Consider the following 16,310-nt stretch of genomic DNA (forward strand, 5'->3'; position numbering starts at 1 on the left):
AGTCAGATACTTAACTGACTGAGCCACCCAGGCACCCCATGTTATGACTATTTTTAAAAGATTTCATTTTTTAAAGTAATCTCTATACCCAACACTGGGCTCGAACCCACAACCCCAAGATCAAGAGTCACATGCTCCTCTGACTGAGCCAGCCAGGTGCCCCTGTGTTAAATTTAAAGTAGCATGAAAATTTTGTATTAGATTCTGCATTTTGGGGAGCTGGACAGGCCAGCATTACCACTGCAAACACACACAGATGCTCTCCTTCTTTCACCGGTTCTATAAAGTTCTGACACACAATATGAAAGTAAAAATAACAGGTTCTCTTTATTTGTAACAGGTAAAAACTGAAGTTCGGCCATTTAACACAGAATTAAAAACAAGTACAGTTACATCTGTAACAAAAAGACAGTGAGGGTTCCTCCACAGCACAGTTTCTGTGGCTGCGCCCAGTTATTCCTCCAGGAATTTCCTTTTCAATGGGAAGATCATCTTCAGGGCAAAAACTGTTGATGAGACTCCAGTTCCAGTGGTAGGAATTTTATTCATTTTTATATACACATACCCTGACCCGATCTTGCTCTAACCTTTTTATTGCCTTCCTACTGACATCAGTCATTTATTATAAGCCTCCCCAATATGATTATACCCCCAAGTATTTACAGTTAAAAAGAATTTCCGCATAACACAAATCAACTCAGCTGTTCATATGCAGAAGTCACGTAATCCTTGCTGCATGGAAATACTTTTCTCCAGCTTTAGGGAAATAATTATATGTTAATTTAAACACATCCAGAGAACATTTCTTAGACAAACATAATGCCTGAGGCTCATCTGGTAAGAAAGATAGCTTCCTAGTTCTTAGCACAATAAAGTATATCTTTAGAAACTGAGAAGAATCAAAGAATATTTAAAACAAAAACAGAAAATCACACACACTAGTCACTTGACAATTGACCGATACCTTGAAATTCTGTCAAAACAGATTTTCAGTGAGGTTTTTCATTTCAAACAGGCCAGGGGAAAAAAATCCTAAAAGGTATATGTAACATTTTTAAAAGAGTTATTTATTACAAGAGGGACCGTTGCAGTCAATTTATTGTGAGAAGTTACCAACAACAGCTTTTAATGCTCAACTGTGAAGAAGCTGGAAGGCAGAAACACATTTTGCAAGGAAATGTGTGGCGCACTACATTGCCTTCGGTCGAAACCCTGTATTTCCCTTGTAAGCTAATTTTAAAAAATTATCCCCTTAATAACTAATGGAACTGGTTAAATATTGACTATTTTTCTACTGCTCTTTAAAAGCTTTCCACACATTTTCACCATGTTTCTGCTTAATGTTTGAATAGTATTTGCCCTGACTTTTGCAATGACAATTTTCCTCAGCCACCTTAGAAAGAGAATTTACTATAAAGCTTTCAGCGACAGAGAAAGCTCCATGCTGGCCTCCAGTGTGGAAGGGAGGGTGACAGCAAGGAGATGACAGCAAGAAGTTACCAAAAGGAAATGCTCAAAGAGGCCAAGAGAACAAATGGGATAAGACACTTGCTCAGTTCCATCCACCGTCTCCTCTTCTGTTTTTTTAACATCCGATACAGTTTCTAGAGTTCACTGAGAGCTCAGAAACAAGAGAATACTAATAGCAACTGCAGTTTTCTGGATAACGTGTAACTTCTATCCATTTTCTCTGAAAAAAAAAATGGTACTTTTAGATTTGGATTTTTTCTTATGGGCTTCTTTCCTATGCTTTGCTTTCTATAAATGCTATTTCATTCCCGTTAGTGAAATAAGCAGGAAGTTACACTAGACAAACTAAAATAGAAATGCTAGATTTAAATTCTGACTTGAACACTTTGGCTGAAATTATAAAAGAGCTCACACTGGGGGCAACCTATAAGTAAGCAGAGGAGTCCTTGCTGTCCTTCCTTAGAAGGGTCTGAACACTTACAAACCACGACACATGTGTAGTGCGGTGATCTGGACCCCTCTGTCCCTATTATAGAACTTTAATTTCATGTATTTCATTTGGTATAATCAAATCATCCCACAGACTTCATATAACCAGTCCTGGAAAAGAAGCATGAGCCATGGTCTTAGAGGTATTCTAAAAGAGAAAGTCCTATTTATGAATAAAATTTCCTTTGTGTTACATCTTGCAAACCATCATTCAGTGAATTTTGCGATACAAATTTTTCCTCTTCTATGAAAAGTAACTTGCACACTCAATTAACATTTTTTAAAAATCTTCCTGGGGTGACTTTCTCTTCTCCACCAAAACCTAATTATGGACGCTGTACCAATTTACTCTTACTTCCTTCCTGTTCACTGAGTTTAAAATGGGTATAGGCGAGAATGCCAAATAATGTGCATAACATGCCGAGACCCTGATTAATTGACAATGGATCCTTAAATAAAACATAGCCTCCAAATAAAGTAATGCAGAACTTGAAGTGTCCAAACATGTTATAGCTGAGGTTTTTGGCTAAGGATCAACAAAACCAACAAGGTAGATTGAGACAGCCACACACTCACACACACACTGAGAAGGGAAAGCAAGCTAGGTGTTACATTCACACGGGCGCGCACACATTTGTGTGAAGCAAAGCCTTCCCGTGGCTGGAGAACTGCATGAAGCACAGACTGATTCACACCCCCAACCTCTCCACCCCCGCCCCCATACAGGAAACAAGGACTTTGGCCTCGTCAATCCCAGGCTTCAGCAACAGGGACCCGAGACTGCCTCAACCACCTCGACTATCTCTCTCCAGAGCAAAGGGGCTTTGCTATAAGGCTGGAAAGGAATTGGGAACAAGGTATAGAGAAGCTATTTTGCCCAGCAACTTATGACTATGTTTTACAGTGCTCTTTCTAATAAACTTCCCCTGGCAAATGCGGGAGATGCGCGTGGCAGCAGAGGGCAGACTCAAGGTAAACACACCCAGCAGGGCTCTGTTTGGGAGGGAAACGCAGGGGCCCATGCTACCTGCGCGTGTCCCCTCGCGTCATCAGGCATAACATTTACCTTCACTGCGGGATCATTCTTCCCATCCTGCAACTGTTAGGGCCCAAGGATTTCAAATAACTTAGATCACCGCGTTGGGAAGTGGCAGAGTTGGAGTCCAGACGTGGACGGGTCTATTTAAGTCCAACTCCACGTTCCAGTCTGGGGTGCGGCCAGCAGTAACATGCCACCAGATTCAGGCTTTCCAGATCTCTGTGCTGAAGATAGACTAAACACGTACCATACCTTCAAAAATCAGGCTTTCCATATTTTACACATTTTTCCACATAAATCAGGACTTCACTATGTTTTCAGATGTCTACTGTGTAGCCGGCTATTCTTCCAGTAACGCTATTTGAAATAGCTACCAGGGGCGCCTGGGTGGCTCAGTCGGTTGAGCGTCTGCCTTCTGTTCAGGTCTTGATCCCAGGGTCGTGGGCTCAAACCCAAAGTGGAGTCAGGCTCTCTGCTCAGTGGGAGGCCTGCTTCTCTATCCCCTTCTGGTTGCTGCGCACCACCCCCCACTGGCTTGTGCGCTCTAGTGCTCACTCTCTGTCAAATAAAATTTTAAAAATCTAAAAAAAGAAAGAAAAGAAACAGCTGCCACTCTGTGCCTCAGCTTCCCTGCCTGTACAATGGAAACTGATAAAAGCGACCTCACGGATTAATTAAGCTAATATATGCACCCCGTGTGTCAGCAGCTGTCAACAGCAGCATTTATGCATGATACACACCTGCCGGGGGCTTGGGGCATCTTCTTGGGGCAACACTCCCCGCACCCCAACCCTGCAGATGTGACCAGCGCTGACTGATGGCAGAGGAGAGTGACAGCTGCAGGGCCGGGCCGGGCCGGGTGTGCACACCTGGGCCTTCTGACCTCTCCGCTCCCGCTCTGTTTTCTGCCGGTTCCTTCCGGGCAGGAGAACGCTGGCCGTGTGACCAGGGGATCTGTGCTCGCCTGACCCACCAGATGGCATTTCCTGAGGGACAGAGGCTCTTCCCCAGGAGCTAATTCTAACCGTTAGGGGACAGGCTTCATTTTCCACGGGGAACTATCTGAAAGCCACTGGTTCTAACACTTCAGTGTTAGAATACTCCTCAGATCATCATGAGATGATCTGTGGAAGACAGTTATGTGAGAGGGAAGGCATATGTAAAGAAAATTCTTCAGTGAGGTAAAAATAATAATAATAATAATAAATTAAAAAAAAATATATATATACACACACTTTCAATTAAATAAAAAAGGAATACTCTACACCTGGTATTTCCAATTCCCCTCTCTAGTTCCCCTCACTGCCCCAGTCAGGCTTTCCCCCGATGCTCAGAAAGCTCTTGTCAGAACAGCAGCGCCCTCCACCTTCCCAAGGCCCCTCCTCAATTCCTGGCCTTCCTCGGCTTGACCTGTCAGTGGCATTCAACATGGCTGACCCCCCTCCTCCTCCAATACCTTGGTCGCTACTCCACTGCCTGTTCCTCTTAGCTCTGGAACAGTCAACACGGACGGGACCCAGGACCCAATCTCTGGGCGGCTCTTCTACTTGTTTACTTGGTAATTGGCCTCCCTGCTTCAAACAGCCTCCACACAGGACACCTGACTGTCCCTGGAACAGCTGCAGCTGAGATCCCGACCTTGAACTCTCAGACTTGCTCTCCCCACAGCTCCCCACCCCCAAACCTCCTTCGGGCTGTTCTACTTCAGCTGCGGCAGTGCCATTCTTTCAGTGCAGTGCTCCTCAGCCGGGGTGACGTTGCCACCAAAGAGGACTAGACATCTTTCGGCTATCATAATTGGGAAAAAGGGGGCGCCACTGGCACCCAGCAGGCAGAAGCCGGGGTGCTGCTGAATATCCTGGAGTGCACCCGACAGGCGTCTGCAAACAAGAACTGTCCAACCCACACGGTCAACTGCACTCATGCTGAAACGCCCGCTTCAGGCCGTCCTCAACATCGTAGCCCAGAGTGATCATGTTGGAATGTAGATAAAAGCTCGTCCCTTCTTTGCTCCGAGTGCCAACAGCTTCCCATCTCAGGTGCAAGCTCTGCTCAGCCCAGCGCCCTGTTCTGCTCAGAGCCTTACTATTCCCCACGCTGCGCTCTCCCTGCTGCAACCTCGAGGCCTCCTGGTTGCTCGTCAGGGCCTCCCTGCGGCTCCCTCTGCCAGGAACACTCTTCATCCTGGTCTGCATGGGGTGGCTTCATTTCCTCCAGGTCTTCACTCCAAAATCCCCTCCCTGTAGATGCCCTCCTGACTCTCCCTGCGAATTTCAACCCAGTCCCCGACATTTCAGATTCTCTTCCCTGCTTTACTTTTTGTCCTTGGCACCTCACAGTATCTGACACTGTACATGTATACGTGAATTTTTTTCTTTAGTCTCCCTCACCAGAAAGGAAACCTGGGAGAGCAAGGATTTTTGCTCACCCCTGTATCTCCATGCCCAACATATGGTAGATATTCATCGTGGAAGGACTTATTAAGTCAGTGAATGGTTTATAGTGGTTGTTCAATAAACATTGGTTGAGGGGCACCTGGGTGGCTCAGTTGTTAAGGTTGTTGGCCTTTGGCTCAGGTCATGATGCCAGGGTCCTGAGATCGAGCCCTGTATCGGGCTCCCTGCTTAGCCAGGAACCTGCCTCTCTCTCTCCCACTCCCCCTGCTTGTGTTCCCTCTCTCACTGTCTTTCTCTGTCAAATAAATATAATCTTAATAATAATAATTTAAAATTTTAAAAAAATATTGGTTGAATGAATGAATGTTCTTAATCAGGGCACAGCACTGGATACCTTGATTCGGCAGCAGGGGACAAGGTCGGGGACTAGACTCTGTGGGTCCAAATCTGGATACCAGACTTCTCAGCCATATGACCTTAAGCATATGACTTAACGTCTCTGCACCTCTGCTTCCTCCTCTGCAAAATATAATGATAGAATTTATCCGACAGAGCTGCTTTGAGAGTCCAATGCCTACTACATCTGAGGCGTTTCTTTCCAACAGAGCCTGGTGCAAGATAAATATTTACTAAATGTAGGGGATTTTTGGTTTTTAAATCATTCTTATTATAACTGTTGTATTTATTGATAGTTGACAAATAGGCTGCTTTTTAACTTTGGTGACATCTCAGCGTTCACTCATTTAAATAGATCAGCACACTTTGGATATGATGTTACTAAACTACCTCTCTGAATTGGGGAAATCCTTCTTTGCCTTTGCTTAAGAGTGGAGAAGGAGTGAAATGAGAAGAGAAACAGAATGACAAGCAAAATGTTACAAATGATTCAGACCTTTGAGGCCTGATTTCATTTCTTGATTGGGAAGTAATACTGAGAAAAACAGGCACACCCATATCCAAATAAGTACAAAACCATGTTCAAAAGTCAGATGTCAATGGTCTGAAGTTATCTTTTGTTTTTGGATTGGCTGTACCTGTACTTTAATACTACAGGGACTGAAAATTGATTAAAAAAAAAAAAACCAACAACAACAAAAAAACCCAGCATCCATTCCATTATCCACTCAACAAGTATTTATTTAACTCTACTATAGGCCAGGCTTGGTGTTCTATGTTGATTTTGATAAGGGTAAAGGTCACTTGCTGCATAAGAAAACTAACCTATTTCCCTGGCTCACCTTTCTTTAAGTTTCCATAGAGTCTAATGTGGAAAGATACAGGAAAAGACTGAAGATCAGCCTAGCTACTCAATTTAGAACACGTAATAGTAAATGCAAGACTCACAGAAGGAAATGAATGTGACAGAGTTTGGGAAAATAGAAAAGACAATGCATTCATGAGCCATTAGGAAAAGGATACGTGACTGGTGACGTGTTCCCAATGATCCAATAAATCGATAAGTTCACCATGAAAGCTATTACTCCAGAGAGCAGCACCATAAGCTACAAACAAACCCAAAGAATCATTAATGTAAAGCAGTTGCGATCATTATCATCATCAAGTAAAAATCCATCTCATTAGGCATTTCTAAAAACTTAAATAACCACCATTAAGAACAAGAGTTTAAAAAAAATCCATTTGGGAGACGGCAAGAATTGAGGGTAAAATAGCGGAACAAATACTATTTGAAATGTAATTTTGTCTACAAGGTGCAATAGAAAGTTCTCCAGTAACATCCTGGTTGAATGTAAATTTCCAGGTTCACTTTTCTTATCCATCTGATGAAAATTTATTTTGTAATAATTTCTAATTATAAAAGTAATACACATTCCATATAGAAAAATCAGAAAATAAAAGATAAGAAAAAAGAAGGTAAGGACTTTTATAATCCTAACCACCCACCACTGTTAATACCTTTGTATGTATCCTTCCAGATGTTTTTCTATTAATTGCTCATATTTATCCTTATTTAAATTAAATCAATGGGTGTTCAGTGTTTTTCCATGACCTTTTGAGGAACAGAATAGGGTCTTGTCCTCAAAGAGCTTGGAAACCACTTGACGACATACTAAAAATCATGATAATCATAGCTGGCACTTACCCAGCACTTATGACGTGCCAACAACTGTCCTCCATGTTTTACATATATTAACTAGTTTAGTCCTCACAAACACCCATGAGGTAGTAAAATATTATCCCTTTTCACAGACGAACAGAGGAAGGAAAAGGGAGTGGGTGTTTGGACCTTGAATGCATGTACAGATTAGACAAAGAAGGGGTAGGACTCCAAGCAGTCGTAACAGTAGGGGCCAAAGCACGGCTGCAAGAAAGCACAAGACGTGTGCGTGGGACGTGAAGAAACTGGCTTGGCTGAGGATGGGGGACAAAGTGGCTAAGCCCCTGTGGGCCCCTAGTGCATCCATTCAGACCTTTCCCACTGTTGTATTTAAAAGATTATAAAGTTATATTCTACTTCCAAAATAAGAGAATCAGATAAAGTATCAGTTATGATTTGAATTATTAAGAAATATAAATTCTAAAGAAAAAATGTCGTATTTGAAGAGTCCTCTATCCCCTGAGGCTTTTATCAGCTTTTAGATCACGGAGGTCACAGGAGGACTGAAGGAGCTGGACTGTGTCCTATTTAGGTAACAAAAGTAACACTTCATTTGTTTTACCACAGTGCGTCCGTTATATTTTCAACTAAGAGCATTAAAGACTTAAAAACTGTTTCTAGAAATATACTGTTGTTAATTTTATTGAGTTGACAGAATGTTACACGTGTACTCCTTGATGACTTGAACCATCACTGAAAACATAATTGCCTGCTCTACTTTGAGGCAACGATGCCCTCTAGGGACCTTAAGGAACGAAGGTGACTCTTTCTCACTCAGTGGACTCAGACCGCTATGCTCTTAGTTCCTCTGACTTTTTGCGGGCCACTTTTCTTCTTCGACTCTGTCAGGGGGCCTATCGCAGAAAGCCCCTCCTTTCGGTTTAAGCTATCTATGCTGCAAGAGTGTGAAGACCAGGTAACCAAGACGGCTAGCACTTTGGTAAAATTAAGAGGAAATACTATCTGAGAGACGGACAAGTGATTTCTACCGTGGATAAAAGGTTATATGCAAAGATGTGAACTGGAAACCACCAGCATTTGCTCACAGGCAGCGGAGCAGAGCACCTGAGAACATGGGTTTTGGAGTCAGCATGCTTGGTCTGCTGACTGATTGTGGGGTCTTAAGTCAGCTCCTTACATCTGCCCCTCAGTTTCCTCATCCTCTACCCTAAATATGAGGATAATAATAGCAGTCACCTAATAACGTTGTTATGATGATTAAATAAGTTAACATTTGCCAAGTGTTGGAGTTGTTCTCAGGATAGAGTGAGGGCTGTGCAAGTTTGAGAAATGATCACTACCAACAAACAAGCTTTTTCTGCGTACTGTGTTCCAAAGGTTAAGGTTGTGGGAAGCAGAAATTCCTTCCCTAAGGAGGGGGGTTGTACTTTCTAACTTAAAATGTCCCCAAAGTACACCTCCCTTTGATCTGGACATTCTGCTCTTAGAACTCTATTCCAAAGGAAAAAAAAGCGCCAGTTCCCAAAGATATATATAATAAGGCTGTCTACTGCAACACCGGGTCTATGATACGGACACTGAACAGAACATCTGAAGAGATGTTCATGAGGTACGAAGCGAGAAAAGCAAGATGCAGAAAATTATTTTCGTTATGACCCCACTTTTGTCAAAGAAATAAACATTTAATTTATGTATATACATGTGTGTATGTGTATGTGTACTGTTTACATGCGTATGGATAGCACAGAGCAAAATATGGAAGAACACACACTAGAATGTTAACAAGACTTACCTCCAGGGGCAGAGACGGGGAAATGAAATGCTGAATGTGTGCGGGGAGGAGGGCTGGGGAAAAGGAATCCATGATCAGAACAGCATTTATGACACGAGTCCGTGTCTATAAAATTACACACACACACACACACACACGCTGTGCCTCAGTCTCTTCATCTAAAAGAGAATCCTTCGCTTGCCTCCCTTCAAGGGTAATTATGAAGATTAAATGTGAGAATGGATCTGAGATCGTGCTCTGAAAACTAAAAATCGCACTAATAGCAGAGGGATGATTCTCTTGTTTCTTAGCGAAACAATGAGAACTTACCAATGCAGACAGTGACCAGGGGCCAAATATTCCTCCTTCTCCGAACACTGGCTCGAAGAAGGGCACAGCGACCAGCAACATGGCGGAGGACATGGGGGCCTGGTAATACAAGAGCTGCATGGAGTTCACTTGCAATTCATGCTGCTTGGCTCCTACCCACTGAAAATCAGGAGACGAAAGGCTTGAGGTTAGGAAAAAGAACCATCACCACTTAGTAAACAAAAGATGTGACTCCAGTCACCAGGATGGGAACATGGGGCAGGGCTGAGGGAAGCAGAAATGCCTAATTCTTCTACAAGACTCCAAAGATCATTTTTTTTTTTTTTTAAAGATCAATAATATACAAATGTCCTTGAAGCACCCTGGATGAAAGGAGCTTTGCAAATTCAATGTTTGACAATCTGTTTTCTTTTCAGTTATAAAGAAGGAGAAAAAATATCCTCTCTTCCCTGCTGACCCTAGTAAATGGGGCAAGTCAATGAATTCATATGGGGGGGCCCCACGGATATCAGATCTTGGGAAAAGGAGTGGACATTTAGGTGACCAGCAGGAACAGAGATGCAGTGTTAGACTTCACGTCTTTCTAAAACTGCTCCCCCACCCCTCAAAAGAAGTAGGGGGTAAGCAGGGCAGACTAATTAGGGATTGACAGGAACCTCAGCGATCCTGGCTGCCAGTGTGGGTGGCTAGAGTATTATGTGAGACCTTTTCATTAATGTAAGAAAACCCAGACAATGGCAGAAGGAATTTTCTTCTTTCTGGATGATTTTACTGTGAGTAATCCCCCATGAGTACACTAGAAGAAAGTAGGTAATTGCAAATCACTTTAAAAGACTGTATCAGGGGTGGCTCAGTTGGTTAAGTGTCTGCCTTGGGCTCACGTCATGATCTCAGGGTCCTGGAATCGAGCCCACATCGGCAGGCTCTCTGCTCTTCGGGGAGCCTGCTTCTCCTTCTCCCTCTCCCTGACACTCACCCTGTTTGTGCGTGGGCTCACTCTCTCTGTCAGATAAGATAAAAATCTTAAAAAAATAAACAAATAAAGATTGTATCATTCAAGGGGTGCCCGCGTGGCTCAGTCAGTTGAGTGTCTAACCCTTGATTTTGGCTCAGCTCCTGCTCTCAGGATTGTGGGATCGAGCCTAAGTTGGGTTCCACACTGAGTGCAGAGCTGGCTGGTCACTCTTCCTCTGCTCCTCCCCCTGTTCATTCTCTCTCTTTTTCTAAAATAAACAAAATCTTTTAAAAAGATTTTTTAAAAAAAACCTATATTATTCAGGAGAACCAACACCTCAAAACCTCAAATCCCATCCATCCTCAAAATGTTTCACAAATACGACTAAAAGGAGGCTTTAAAGAAGGCCTGACAGGACTGGTTGAATACGATCTGGCAGGAACAGCCAAGCTTTTGAATAACTGCTCCTACATAATTCTTTTTCCTGTAGATCTGGGTATCCTGTTCTATAAACTCGAAAGCTATAGAAATACACCAAGACAAAAATAGAAGAGCAGGAAATTTGAAACATACTCTGCCCGCCTTCACTGAGAGTCTTCTGTGACTACAAAGGACAAAGAACCAATTCTTCTGCGGCCTGCTCCTGGGAAGGGTACAGGGAGCAAAAACGGAGGCAGAGTGTGGATGCCTGCTCCTCGGTTTCTTTAGCAGCCTCACTGGATAGCTGCGTGTGTGACAGAGAACCGCCTGGAATGGTGGCTCTTCTCAAGGCCTCCATTTCTCACTGCACTGCTCCCTGGCTTCTGCCCACCATCACTCTAATGCAACTGCTCCCCCAAAGGGCACTCTCACCTTCAGAGGTGACATCCCTCTGCCCTCTTCCTGTGGGGGCTGTCTGCGGAACAGGCAAACGTCTCCTGGAAGACCTTGACTTCTGGTCTGCACTGTTTCCTCACTCATGTCTTCCTTCATTGACTATATGTAAGGTAGATGTCCCATCTTTTTCTTTTATCTCCCTGACTGATCTCACTTACACCTGAAGACATCTCCAGCTCTGACCTCCTTTCTCAGGGCACCGCTAGTCCCCAAACTCCAACAGCTTACCGGCTGCCTTCACTTACACGATCTGCAGGGACTGTTCTAAAGCCAAGTCAGTACTTACCTCCCCAAATTAGCTCCTCCTGTGTTCCTCCCATCATTAAAGACCTCATCTCCCCCAAGGATGAGATGCCTTCCTTTTCTCATTCTACATTCTGTCCGGTACTGCTCATTCCTTCTCCAAAAAGTTCCTGGGCTCTGTGTTTTCCTCTCCCACTTTCTGTCCGGTGCCTTCCTGTCTTTCCCTTGAACCACAGACAGCTTCCTAGCTGCTCATCTGTCACTGTCACCAGTTACTTCACTGAAACACAGGTAATGATCAAGTCACTCCTCCGCTCCCCCAATCTAAACCCCTTCCTGGCGCCTGCAGGATAAGGAGCACACTTCCTCAGCATGACATTCAAGACTGTGCCATCTGGTCTTGCCCACCCTTAAGCCTCAGGTTTCTACAAGGCAACTAGAATCTCACCAAATCCATCAAGTTCTCCAGAAATGCTCCGTATGTCCACACATCGTTGCAAAGAAAGACCTCTGCTGTACTGCTCTGCTAAGCAAATTCCTGTGGGCCCTTCCATTTAAATCGCTAACTTTTCCATGAAGTCTTAACCTCACCACTCCCTTGTAGAAGTGCCACTTCCTCCTGGATGTTCCGCGGAACTTTCCTCAGACCCTGAGCTACACTGCGATTAGCGCTCTACATGTGTTTCTACCATGCTGAATTTTAGTTGCTTTTCATCTTTGTATCTTCAAGGCTGAGCATCAAGCAAAAGGAATGTCTGCTGAACGAATGCCTAAGGTAATCTGCCATCTTTCCACAACTAAAGCTATTACCTTATCACTCATCTTTTAACTCCTTTGATTGCCCTAACACTATAAGAAGAAATGACTTAGAAATTACACCTGGATACAATGGGAAACTACAGCCTTTTTTTTTTTTTTAAGATTTTATTTATTTATTTGACAGAGATCACAAGCAGACAGAGAGGTAGGCAGAGAGAGGGGGAAGCAGGCTCCCCGCTGAGCAGAGAGCCCGATGTGGGGCTCAATCCCAGGACCCTGAGATCATGACCTGAGCTGAAGGCAGAGGCTTAACTCACTGAGCCACCCAGGCACCCCGAAAATACAGCTTTTTTAAAGTGAACTTTTGGGGAGTCCTTAACAGTACTTTTACTGTTTACTAATAATAGAAAACTCTGCCTATTAGTTTGTCCACAATCATTCCTTAGTCAATCCCATTTCAAATATGTACCTGAGGGATACAGAATCCTAATCTACAGTATCTATCTTTGATTCTAATCTACAGTAATTTTGAGGCTTGTGGGGAAAATGGTCATATTGGAAAGGACAGTGAATACTCTGAGTTGAATTTATGTGTCAGGGATACAAGAAATTCTGATGTTCAATAAATAAAATTTTTTGTTGTACTTAGTAAATAAGTAATCCCTCTTGGGCAAAAAAAAATCTGCTTAACAAAAAAAGAGGCACAGGAATGTTCACTTACTATATCTAATAACAAAATTTAAACTCACTGAAGTATATCTAAGCAAACCTTCTTAAAGCACAAGGGTTAGCTTGCTCTAATTCCTCTCTGTAGTGAGAGTATCTTGGAGCCAAATGACAGCACAGAGTGGTCTTCCTGACATCTCTTCCTGACATTGGTCTCTTATTTACACAGCTCCTTCCCACTTAAAAATGTACTCAATCCCACAATGTCTATACAACAATGTTTCTGAAATGATCAGTACTATAATGTTTCAGATGCTAAGCCTGTATTCTTAAACCTGTAACATTCATAACAAGAACACCTTAGTTTATAACCAGCAGATATTTGTGGGGAAAAAAAAAATCAGTTACACAATTTGGTTCTGACTCCCCATGCAGGCACACACAGAATTTCCAGTCCAAGGTTTTCAGTATAGAGAAAATAGTTTCACAGCACCCTACACCAAGTTATTTTTCCCAACTACCTAAGAAACAACAACAAAAAATACTTGCTGAGATTTTACTGTAATGAAGTGAGTGGATCCAGGCATAAATTTTTAATGAGAGCCTCCTATAGGCAAGGCACTGGGATACAATAGTACCAGAAGTGAAATACCCATTGCTAGAAAATATGGATATAGACAAATCATTGGAAGGTGATGTACAAGTAGTGTCAGCAGCATATTTTTTGAGGAAAAGATTTATAAATCTCAAATTTTCCTTTCCTGTTCAAATTTTGGAAATGGACTTGCTCCTTCATAGTAATCTTATAATTAAAGAGTAAATCACAAATTTCACCAGTAGTCTTGGTTTCAAGAATGAAGTCTTATTACTTATTTTGTAAAGATTTCCCAGATAATGCTACAGCATCCTCACAAACTCAGACTGTGAAGCATGGATATTATACACTTACAACAGGTAGGGAGGTACTTGGTGAGCATCAAACACCAAAGTTTCTCTGACTCCTTTCTTCTCTTCACCTTGAGTCAGACAATTTATGCAATTATGCTTTCTTCCCAACAGTCTATTGTCTCTATACTGTATTTTCTAAACCTTGGGATACAGCTTCAAAATTTATGAAATCTGCTAAAAAGGCACATAAAGAAAAAAAAAATTACCAACCACTTGATAAAGGGATGTAACTAAAACACCAAGAGCAGCAAACACCATTCCAAGGAAATTAAACTTCACATCGTAATAAGAATTTAGGATTACACCTAAGGTTATAGGAATCTGTAAAGAAAAAGAGGCAAATGTCGTTCAGATTAAATTCATGAGACATAAATGTAGTATTTCTTTCATGTTGTCTTACAAGGTTAATCATAAAAACATCACTGGGAAACAATGAACCTCTATAATTGGATTTTTTTTCCATTTGAAAAAACAAACTGATTTCTTCAAAATGAAATAAGTTAATTCTATATTTATGTTCATATTTAATTCTACTTAAAATTCTGGGTAAAATTAATGAGTCAATGCATTGCAATTTGCAACAAACACATTAAACCTGCAAGTACAGAGGACCCTCCCCAAACTAGTGTCTAAACAAACCATAAGCATGAAGGTATAACAAAAGCATTAAGAATTTAAATACTGTAAATTATTAAGTACTAAAATTATCATCTCCTTTTATTTAAAGACACAAAAAAACCTCTGCAGTATGTCACTGAAGACATACTCAGAGACATATTGTATATTGAATCTTTAACGTTTACCATATAAGATTTTATTCTCCTGGATCAAAGGAGGGCCATTTTTCAGTTTGAGATTTTGCAGATATTCTGAAACGCTGAACTGCATAATGCAATACAGCTTTCTTTTCTTACCAATCACAGCATTTACAGATTTCCAACAAACAGTAGTTACTAAAACTTAAACAAGCACACTCTTCTGGGCTAAGAACCCAACAGAGTGCCAAGATGACTTTATTCACCTCTCCCAAATAAACCTGAAGTTCACATGGCCACGGATGACTCACTGGTGGATTTCAAGACGATGGGGAAAGAGTGTGGCACAAGGCTAAACATTCGAATTTCCCGGGGAGAAAGACGGTCCAGGAGATGGACTGGTAAAGGTGCGCCTTGCCAAGCTGAAGCTACTCACCAGCGTGAGCTGTATTTTGGTAGAGAAGGTTTTCTTGTAGCAGAGGGTCTGGATGACTATGATGACCGGCGTGGTCATGGCCTTGGCCAGCTGATAGGTGCCTATGGTGTTATTCTGCAGAGAGAGGTTGGTGAAGACCACGAAGCCACAGAAGCTGAGGGCCAGGAGGAGGAGTTTGGAAGGCGGTAGACTTTTGGGGGCAAAGATGTCCAGCTTCTGGCAGATGTACAAGCCCAGCCAGGTGACCACGAAGTGCACCAGGGTCAGGCTCATGTTAGGGAAGCCGTGGTGCACATAGATCCATTTGTTGAGAAACACGATGCAGATGGACACCAGGAGGTTGAGCAGGAGCCCAGCGGCGATGCGCCCGTTGCCTCGCATTCGGTCCGCAAGCGATGCCATAATCCCGGCCAAGCCGGAGCCCTCCAGCCCCGAAGAGGGATGCCCAGCCTGCCTCCCGCTGCTCTCCCCCTCCTCCGCCGCCGCCACGTCCTCTCCGGCTTCACGGTCTGGCCCGGGAGAGGCATGCACTCTCCACGTCCCGGGCGGGCAGCAGCCTCAGCCGCACACACATGCTCCGCCGCCGCCCATTCAGCTGGTGACGACGCGGCAGCACGTCCCGCGCGCCCCGCCCCGCTCCGCCCGCGACCACGTGGTTCGGGGCGCCCGAGCTTCCGCCCCCGAGGTGTGGATGGGGCGGTCTCTACCCTGCACAGGCGCGTTGGGCTCGGGGTGAGATTAAAACCGCGTCCTCGGTCCCCTACCTCTTTGGTGGCCTAACGTCAGCTCTGGTTGGGTCCGTCTGGGACCCCTCTCTTGATGTTGGACTTCTCCTGGGTGTCAGCTGACTCACTCGCTAGACAGCTGCTTTCAAGCTGGTGGAGTGCGGACGCTATGGGCCAGTTTTATGTACGAGACAGGTGCTGAGCAGATGTGGTCATAGCCAAAGAAGGGACAGCATTACTTCTTGGAAGCTTATTTTTAAACATTTTTTTTAAAGATTTTATTTATTTATTTGACAGATAGAGATCACAAGTAGGTAGAGAGGCACTTATTTTTAAACATTTTATCTTAACAATCAAAACATACAAAAATAGCAT

The 16,310-nt window shown here is 43.2% G+C and overlaps 1 protein-coding gene across 3 annotated transcripts; it reads right to left on the reverse strand.

The window, feature by feature from the left end:
• Positions 1-302: 302 nt before the first annotated feature.
• On the reverse strand, positions 303-15,840 carry SLC35E3 (solute carrier family 35 member E3). 3 transcript variants are annotated; one of them, XM_059402505.1, is made up of 7 exons: positions 15,211-15,839; positions 14,230-14,340; positions 9,573-9,731; positions 6,814-6,896; positions 5,789-6,563; positions 3,026-3,233; positions 303-1,690 (listed from the first exon to the last, which is right to left on the reverse strand). In XM_059402505.1, the coding sequence occupies exons 1-5, from the start codon at positions 15,610-15,612 to the stop codon at positions 6,530-6,532; spliced, it is 789 nt and encodes a 262-aa protein (XP_059258488.1). In that variant the 5' UTR covers positions 15,613-15,839; the 3' UTR covers positions 303-1,690; positions 3,026-3,233; positions 5,789-6,529. The 3 variants fall into 3 exon arrangements, with proteins under 3 accessions (XP_059258488.1, XP_059258489.1, XP_059258487.1); XM_059402506.1 differs by lacking the exon at positions 3,026-3,233; XM_059402504.1 differs by lacking the exons at positions 3,026-3,233; positions 5,789-6,563 and having other exon boundaries at positions 303-2,472; positions 15,211-15,840.
• Positions 15,841-16,310: the final 470 nt, after the last annotated feature.

The sequence above is a fragment of the Mustela nigripes genome, chromosome 6 (genome assembly GCF_022355385.1).
Source record: "Mustela nigripes isolate SB6536 chromosome 6, MUSNIG.SB6536, whole genome shotgun sequence".
NCBI classification, from domain to species: Eukaryota; Metazoa; Chordata; class Mammalia; order Carnivora; family Mustelidae; genus Mustela; species Mustela nigripes.